The 9,455-nt window shown below is 22.8% G+C and overlaps 4 protein-coding genes across 4 annotated transcripts; 2 read left to right on the forward strand and 2 right to left on the reverse strand.

The window, feature by feature from the left end:
- Positions 1–694: 694 nt before the first annotated feature.
- Positions 695–1,529, forward strand: arl2 (uncharacterized protein; the record flags this gene model as incomplete). The annotated part of the gene is made up of 5 exons (XM_003294790.1): positions 695–759; positions 831–941; positions 1,008–1,135; positions 1,258–1,328; positions 1,395–1,529. The coding sequence occupies 5 exons, from the start codon at positions 695–697 to the stop codon at positions 1,527–1,529; spliced, it is 510 nt and encodes a 169-aa protein (XP_003294838.1).
- Positions 1,530–1,740: 211 nt separating this feature from the next.
- Positions 1,741–2,697, reverse strand: DICPUDRAFT_159911 (uncharacterized protein; the record flags this gene model as incomplete). Its single annotated transcript, XM_003294792.1, has 2 exons — positions 1,741–2,290; positions 2,366–2,697. 2 exons carry the CDS (start codon positions 2,695–2,697, stop codon positions 1,741–1,743), a joined length of 882 nt encoding a protein of 293 aa, XP_003294840.1.
- Positions 2,698–2,919: 222 nt separating this feature from the next.
- On the reverse strand, positions 2,920–4,848 carry DICPUDRAFT_51759 (uncharacterized protein). The gene is made up of 3 exons (XM_003294793.1): positions 4,748–4,848; positions 4,452–4,662; positions 2,920–4,316 (listed from the first exon to the last, which is right to left on the reverse strand). Exons 1-3 carry the CDS (start codon positions 4,841–4,843, stop codon positions 3,049–3,051), a joined length of 1,575 nt encoding a protein of 524 aa, XP_003294841.1. The 5' UTR covers positions 4,844–4,848; the 3' UTR covers positions 2,920–3,048.
- Positions 4,849–5,945: 1,097 nt separating this feature from the next.
- DICPUDRAFT_44031 (uncharacterized protein) lies at positions 5,946–7,905 on the forward strand (the record flags this gene model as incomplete). Its single annotated transcript, XM_003294791.1, has 2 exons — positions 5,946–6,596; positions 6,673–7,905. The coding sequence occupies 2 exons, from the start codon at positions 5,946–5,948 to the stop codon at positions 7,903–7,905; spliced, it is 1,884 nt and encodes a 627-aa protein (XP_003294839.1).
- Between the last annotated feature and the right edge of the window lie 1,550 nt (positions 7,906–9,455).

The raw sequence follows: 9,455 nt of genomic DNA on the forward strand, positions 1-9,455 counted from the left end.
TTCAACTATTCAAAAAATAGGTATTTTTATAACGGTGATAAAACTTCCTATTAGTTTTATGACCGTAATCATATAATTCGATAAAATTTCATTTTCCTGGGGGTTTTTTGTGTTGTTTTTTGTTAAACGAGATTTTTAAAAAAAAAAATAAAAAATAAAAAGATTTTTTTTTTTTTTTTTTTTTTCAAGTAACAGAGGATAATCTTCAAGAAATTTTTTTCAAATAAATTATTTGAGTAATTATTAGGATATTATTTTTTTTTTTATTATTACCATTATTATTAATTTTTTATATTTATATTTATATTTTTTATTTATATTTTATGTTTATATTTTTTATTTATGTTTTATATTTATATTTTTGTTTTGTTTTAATATATTTTCCTATATAACATTGAACATACTTATTAAGTAATAACATTAAATTTATTATTTTGATTTTTTTTCTTTACATCATTTCCAAATTTTTTTGAGAAACCATTACATTATTTTCTAGATTGGTTTAGTCTTGATACCAACGATGATTTCCTTTTTAATACCCCATTTTTATAAATTTTTTTTTTTTTTTAATTTCATTCAAAATATTAAAAATAAAAAAAATTTATTGTTTCAAATTTTTTCATTTTTCATTTTTATTTTTTTTATTTTTAATATTTTATTTACAACACTTTACATACAATCATTTTAAGCAATAATGGGTTTATTGACAGTATTAAAAAAATTAAAACAAAAAGAAAAAGAATTGAGGATTTTAATGCTGTAAATATAATAATACTATCATATCACCCATTTTTAAATAAACATTATAAACTAACAACACAATAAAACAGTGGTTTGGATAATGCAGGTAAAACAACTATTTTAAAAAAATTTAATGGTGAAGATATTACAACCATCAGTCCAACACTAGGATTTAATATTCAAACTTTAATGTACAAAGAGTAAATATTTATAATTATAATCATAATAATAATAATAAGCATCTAATTTGTTTATTGTATTTCTAGATATAAACTAAATATTTGGGATATAGGTGGTCAAAAAACATTAAGATCCTATTGGAGGAATTACTATGAAGAAAATGATGCTGTTATTTGGGTTATTGATAGCTCCGATATAAGAAGATTTGATGACTGTAAATATGAATTAAAAAACTATTAGAAGAGGAGGTATGTTTTTTATTTATTTTTTTTAATATTATAAAAAGAAGCCCTATTGGTATTAATATATACTTTTAATCTCTTTAGAAATTCGCAGGTGCATCTTTTTTAGTTTTTGCAAATAAACAAGATTTAGATGGTGCTTTAAGTTGTGCACAAATATCAAGTGTATATATATTGGATAATTAACAATACTTTTTTAAAACAATCACATTAATCATCTTTTTATATTAGTATTTAGATTTAGAAGAATTAAACACACATCATTGGGAAATCAAAAGTTGCAGTGCAGTCACAGGCGAAGGCTTAGAGGAAGGCATTGACTGGGTGGTTAAAGATATAGTTTCAAGGCTATTTATTCTAGATTAACTATATATACATTTAAAACTAATTTATTCCACCCCTATTCCATTCATCATTTATATAGTTTTATAAGATTTATAAAATATTAAAAAATAAAATTGTAAATAAATTAATAACATTATTATTATTATAAAAAATATAATAATAACAACAACAATAACACCCAATACACCAATATTTTTTTTTTTTTATAGTTTTTTTAATCTATTTTTATTTTTTATTTACTATTATTATTTATTTTATTGCCATAAAATTTATTATTTATAAAAGCTTCCCATTCTTTTTTATATTTTTTATAAAGAATAACATTTAAAACTGTATCTCTTTTACCTGAGATATCCCATTTGTCTGGTGAGAATAATAATTCACGTTTAACTATTGATTTTAAAGAATCCTCAGAGTTGGTTTCTGGATTGAAAAATGTTGGGAATTGAGTTGCATCTCTTAATAACTTCTTTTTGTGGACCAATTTTAATGCTTTCAAGTCATAGGTTAAATCGTGACCAATAATAATTTTATTTCTAATAATTTTTTCGACCTGTTTTTGAATCTCTAAAAATTCTGCACCCTGTTTGTTGACTATATCTTTTGTTAAGCCTGTAAATTTACCTCTGCAATCTATAATTTTCTCCATTGGTTTGGAAATTCTTTCGTAAACAATTTCGCCATTTTGATTACAAATACAAATTTTACCTAATGCACTTTTATTGGTACCTTCAATTTGAATAATTTTACAATCGATAGAAAAAAAAGATGATGATTCATTACTATAGATTTAATTAATAAATAATTAGTAACAATAATAATAATAGTAATAAAAGCAAAACAATATTTGTACTTACATTTTACTTAATTCTTTATCTGATGGTACAACTAAATCACTATTTAATTCGATTGGTTCTATTTCATATTTATTACATAACTCATCAAAATCTTTAATATAGGTAATGACTTCTTCAACTTTTGTGCTTGTGTATGGTGTTGCTGATTTTAACTTGGCTTTAGTTTCTTTCTTTTTTTGGTATGCTGAATTTTTATTTTTAATCTTTTCTTTAATTTTATTCCAATTTGAATTTACTGGTGCTGTTTTAGTTACAGTTTTTGAAACTGTTTCTTTGGTAACTTCTGGTTTAATAACTTCAGTTTTTTTACTATTGTTAATTTGTTTTTTCATATTTATAAATTATAAATTATATGTTTGATTTGAAAAAAAAAAATAAAATAAAAAAAGGAAAAATAAAAAAAGAAAATAATTTTAAATTAATAAAAAAAAATTTTAAATAAAATTTTAAAAAACGAAAAAAAAAAAAAAAAAAAAAACGAAATAATCAATTAATAAAATAAACAATTTATAAATAAAAGAAACTTTTATATATATTTTCTCTTTGTTTTTTTTAATTAGTTTTTTTATTTTAAAATTTTTTTTTTATATATACAAAAAAAATAAAATTTTTTTTATTTTTTTTTTCTGATTAAATTATTTGTGTAAAGTGATTATTTATTTAAAATAATGTGATTTAATTATCTAATAACGTCTTTCAGTTGATCTATATAAAAGAGTATCTTTTTGGGCATCAGAGCTAATGACCATAATTAAAAGAATACCACCAACGACAAAGATAGTCATGACGATTGGGAAGAAAAGTAAGATTTGGAAAGCGGCAATTTTGTTAGTGATTTGAGTTTGGGTCATAGTACCATTGTTATTGGTTGGGATAACTGGGGTATCATCTTCGATTTCAGTTTCAAGCATGTGAATTGGAAGGGCAGAGTGAGTGTTACATTGGACTGAAAGATCTTTTAATGATGCTTTGAGTTGTTCACAAACTTCAGCGGCCTTATCTCCGAATTTTGGTAATAAGTAGATATGTGGAAGAGTTTCTTCAATATCGTATGTTTTTTCACCGACGATTTCTTCGATGGCATCGATTTGGTTTTGTGATAATTGGCTGGTTGGGGCAAGAGTAACAATTTCACAGGCAACACGTTCACCATAGATACCGCTTAATTGGGTGTAGGTGGATTCGATGGTTTGTTCAATCATAGCTAAAGCGAATTTGAAGAGGGTTGATGAGGCACCATCTTTTTGACGAATGGAGGCAATTGATGAGAAATCGAAACTGATGAAATCTGGAACTGAATCTAAAGCAAGTTGTTTGAAGTGAGCGTCTGATTTGATCATTTTAACAGTGTTGAAAACGGCAGCTAATTCAGAAAGGATGACTGATGATTCAAAGGTATCATAATCGATCTTGACAATATTACCATTGCTATCGGAAACTGAGAAAATACCAGAGTTCATTGAAGCTTTCCAGCCTGATGGTAAAATGAATTGTTGGAATTCTTTGGTGTAAAGGAAGGTTTCAATTTCTTTGTTTGATAATGATAATTTGTTGTTCTTTCTGACGTGGTTAATTGGTAAGAATGAACCAGTTGGACGGAGTGAATAAGTGTAGATATCTGATTGTTCGTAAATACCGTTTGAAATATCAACGTTGACACCAGTTGATGAAGCTAATTTCTTGCTGGCTGATTGTGAAATAATTAATGATTTACCATTGAAGCTGCTGTTAACTAAATAGGCAAGATTTGGAGCATTTGATTTGTTTGATTCAAAAGCATTGGTTTTTTTACCAGTTGGGTTTAACCAACTTGATGATGGAATACCATGGGATGATGGTGAAACACCAGTAACAATGGTATTTAATTCTGAAACTGTATCTTGAGTGAAATAGTTTGATTTAATATTGATCATTGATTCTGAGTTTAAAATTTTAGAATTAACTAAATCATCTATATTATTTTAAAAAAAAATAATTAGTATTATAATTATTAATGTATTATTTATAATTGTTATTAATATTATTAATTTATATTGTTATTGTTATTATTATTATTATTAATTATTATTTTGCTATAGATGCTAACCTTTTGAAACTGATTCAACTGAAAAGAATAAATTTAATTTTGGTTTGTTGAAAACTGAAACATTTGGTAATTCAAATTCAGCATTTTCGCTATTTAATGGTAAAAGACCCATAACATTTGAAACTAAATTTGAGACTTGAGTGTCATAAATATTTTTAATATCATTGTTTTCAAAAACTGAACCTTTTAAGAATAATTGTGAATTTTGTTTCTGTATTATATTAAATAACAATTTAATAAGAATTAGTATTTTGTATACTATCTATTATTATTACTATTATTTATATTATACATACGGCTTTTGGTTTAACAACGATTTGACCACTTTTAAGGTCAACAAAAGTAGCGGAGACTACTACCGATAAAACTAATAAAAGTAATAATAATCTCATTTTTTTATATGTTATATAAAAATATAAAAATAATAATAAATAATTTTTTAAAAATTTAAAAAAAAAAAAAAAAAATTTTAAAAAAAAAATTTAAAAAAAAAAAAATAATAAAAATTTTAAAAAAAAAAAAAAAAATTTTCTCGACTGGTTCAACCAGGCCAATATTTTTTTAATTAAAAATAAACAACAACAAGAAGTTTTCATTTTTAAAATGATTAACTCTGATGCATTTGGTTTAAAATTTTTTATTTACATTTTCTTTATTTAAAATTTTAATTTCCTTTTTTCAAATATCCAAATTATTAAATCATGCACACACCCACTAAACAATTAGAAAAATATTATTTAATTTTATAATTTAAAATGTACCGATGATTTCCATAAATGAAAAAAAATGGTTTGAAGATACACAGAATTTAAATAAAAAATATCACAAGTATTTAAAATACAAATAAAAAAAAGAATAAAGTAATAATTCAATTATTTTTGTTTAAATTTAAAAATTAGCTTTTATAACAATTTAAAATATCAAAACATACCAGCAATATTTGGGAAAAATAGTGTCAGGTTAAATTTTTATATGATGGCCAATTAATTTGTACAAAGATCATAAAAACAAATAAAAAGTTATATTTTATTTTTTAATTATTATATTTTTTTATTGTTTTTGTTTTACAATTATTAATTAGGGTTTTTTTTGTTTATTTTATTATATTTCGTTTTAAATTATTTGAACTGGTTTTATCTTAGATCTATTCTGTTGTATCTGTTAAGAGTTTTGATTTTATTGCATATCTGTTTTATTGCCTTTAAAAAAAAATGGGAATCTATCTTGAAATTTCATTTTGAATATTAAAAAATTAATATTAAAGAAAATATTTAAATTCAACATATTGGTATAAATAAAGGTGTTTAGATAATAAGAGAGCAATTGGGTTTTGTTTGCTAAAATATTGTTTCTATTATCTTTTTTTTTTTTTCTTTATTTTTATTTTTTTTTAAATTATTTTTTTTTTATTTTTAAAAAAAAAATTTTATTTTTTTATTATTTTTTTATTTTTTCAAATTAATTTTAATTTTAATTTATATATATTATTATTTTATGGAGGATCAGTTTTTATTTCATATAGAACCAATTGGAAAAATCGATGTAAATGGAATTAAATTAATTTTAAATCATACAGAGGTGTCAAATGAATATAATGATTCTGAAGAGACAACTAGTAGAGATGAGGATTCAGATAGTTATAAAAGCAATTCTTTGACAAGAAATGAAGGACCAAAATTAAAACCAAAACCAAAGTATAGTAGAGATGATGACAATGATGATGATGATGATGATGAAGATATGGAGGATGAGGATGGTGATGAGGATTCAGACTCTGAATATTCAGATATTAAAAATGAATCAATCATTTCACCAATATCAACACCAACTTTAACATCACCATCATCGACTTCATCAGGCGAAGTTGATAACTGGTTATCTAAAATGTCGGCAGATATAACATCAGATGGACAGATAATGGTAATGGGTGGAGGCGGCAATGGTGCCATTGGTACTGGTTTAGCATTGGTATTACAAAAAAGAGCAAACTCTAATGAATGGAGAACGACCATCACACTAGACCACCAAACACAGAATGGAACCGATAGAATTACTTCAATTCAATTTATACCAATAGATTTGCCACAACTAAGCTATGTTATTGGCATTGGTTATGCATCTGGTTATTTAAGGGTCTTTTCAATTGTAAATAGAATCTTATGAATAATACTATTGTTACAAGTTTAATCATAGTTACTAATGTTTAATCTTTTTATTATAGCAAGGTAATTTATTATTGTCTCAATTATTTTATAATAAACCAGTTTTAAAAATCAAAGTTTCAAATAGTCCAACATTACCAATTGGAGAAATAAATCACATACAAAAATATAATGTTAATGAACTAACATTGATATACCCCGATAATGTAATTGTAAATATATCCGGTATAACCTTTTTATCTGTAGTTCAAGTATGTTTTAATCAAATTCAAAGAGGCGGGGGCGGGGCAAATAGCGGAAATAATAACCTATCATATAAAAAGTGGACTATGGCAAGTTCGGTAGATACAGTCAACGACGTCACATTTTGTGGACCATTTTTAGGGTCACCATTCAGAGCATTACCATATAGTACATCAGAGCAATCAATGGTAAGATTAGTGGCAGTTGGTAGTAATCCAATGGTATCATACTACTATCCAACTGAAGATGGTGGATCAACATTTTCAGTTATGATATCATCGGTTGCATCACGTTTAACTACAGCAATGTTTTCATATGCCAAAAACTGGTGGGGCGGTGGTTCATCCCAACAACAGCAACAACAACAACAGGAAAAGCAACAACAAGAGCAAGAAAGACAACAACAATTAAAATTACAACAAGAAAGACCAGTACCATTATTACAACGTTGGGCAATTTCAGATTATAAACGTGAAATTCAAACAATACTACGTGATCCCAGTGGGAGATATGCCGTATGTACTGATAATATTGGTCGTGTACTACTATTAGATTTGGTTAATAGCTTAATAGTAAAACTATGGAAAGGATACCGTGATTGTCAATGTGGTTTTATAAATGTAACAGAAGAAAATCAAACTGATCAAGAAATTGATATTAAAAACAATAATAATAATAATAATAATAATAAAAACACATCAGCCAATGAATCAGAGGATTTAGAAGATTTCATACCTAGAAAGCTTTTAAAGAAATCAACAAATGCTATACAATCACGTACATTTTTAGTAATATATTTGGGCCGTAGAGGTATTTTAGAAATATGGGGATTAAAACATAGATCAAGAGAATATTTTAAAACAATTGGTCAAGGATGTAAATTAGTATCAACTTTAATACCATCACAATTTCAAAATATCAATACCAACAATATTAGAAAAAGTGGCACAAATATAAATTTGCAAAGTTACAGTATAAGCGAAGGCCAATCCCATTGTTTTATTTTATACCCAGATGGCTCAATTAAAGAGATTAGATATAAAAACTAATAAACAAAAAAAAAAAAAATATATAAATTATAATTTTTTTATTTTATTTGTTTAGTTACTTGCTATTTAATTATTTGTTTATTGTTTATTTTTATTTAAACTGTTTACATAACATGGTTAGGATTTAAAAGTCGATAACAATGTTGAATTAAATTCTATTTTTTGATGTACACGAAACAGAGTATTTTATGCATTTGGGTAATAGTCCTTTTAAGTCAGGGCAAGATAAAATTTGATTAGCCACCTAATTCTTCTGTGGGGTCATATTTTTGAAAGAGTTTGAATAAAAAAAATAAAATAAAATAAAATTAGAAATTTTTTAGAAATTAAAAATATTAAATAAATAAATCAAAACTAAAAAATCTAAAATTAAAAATTATTTATTTATAAAATTAAATAGTTTCGATATTAAAATTTTACCTCCATTTTTTTTAAAAAAAAAATTAATTTTAAATTTTAAAAATGGCATTCTATAATTTTTTAAGAATATAACATCTTTTCCGATTAAAACCTGTTAATTTAATTAAATACGATAAAGCTAAGATTTCATTTAAAAAAAAAAAACAAAAAAAAAAAAAAAAAAAAAAAAAAAAAAAGGGACATATAAAAAAAACTGCCAATTAATTAAATATTCATATTAAAAAAAGACTCCATTTATCCAAATTATGATAAAATTAAAAAAATTAATCATTTTTTTTTTTTTTAAATTTTTTGAAAATAATTTTTTATTTTTTTAATTTTATTTTTTAAAATTTTTTTTTTTTTTTTAATTTTTTTTTTTAATTTTTTCATTTTTCATTTCTTTTTTTAAAAAATAATTTATCTTACAACACACACCTACTTATACATTTAAACAACAACAACAGCAATAAAGTGTAACTATTGTATAAATATACATTTATTTATAAATTAGTTTGTTTACCATTATTTTTTAATTTTTTTTTTCAAGTTTATTTTCTTCAAATTTTAATTATTTCTAAAAATATTACACTTAAAATTTAAATTATTGTTTTTTTATTTTTTTTTTGTTTTGTTTTATTTTATTTTATTTTGTTTTGTTTTGTTTTTTTACACCCATTTAAATTACAAATTAATTAAATAAATCCCCCAAACAAATATTTAGTTTATTTCTTTATTTTATTTTTATATGTGATTTCGAAAAGTCATGATATAAATTTATTCGAATATATCAGAATAAAATTAAAAAAATAAAAAAAATAAAAAAAAATAAAAAAAAAATAAAAAAGAATAAATAATAATAGATAAATAAATAAAATATTTAATTAAACTTAATAAATTATTTGGCCCAAGAAAAAAAAAAAATTTCACTAGTTTTAATAATCACAAGATTTTGTTTTTTTTTTTTCAATAGTACTCAATTTCAGTAACTGCTCAAAAATTATTTTAAATTTTTTTTTTGGATTTTCATTTTTTTTTTTTTAAATTTTTTTATAATTTTTTTTTTTAAATTATTTTTTTATTTTTTTATAACATTTTATTAATTTTTTTATTTTAAATTTATAGCATATCAAAAAATTTATATATAGATA

The sequence above is a fragment of the Dictyostelium purpureum genome (assembly GCF_000190715.1).
Source record: "Dictyostelium purpureum unplaced genomic scaffold DICPUscaffold_644, whole genome shotgun sequence".
Lineage (NCBI taxonomy): Eukaryota > Evosea > Eumycetozoa > Dictyosteliales > Dictyosteliaceae > Dictyostelium > Dictyostelium purpureum.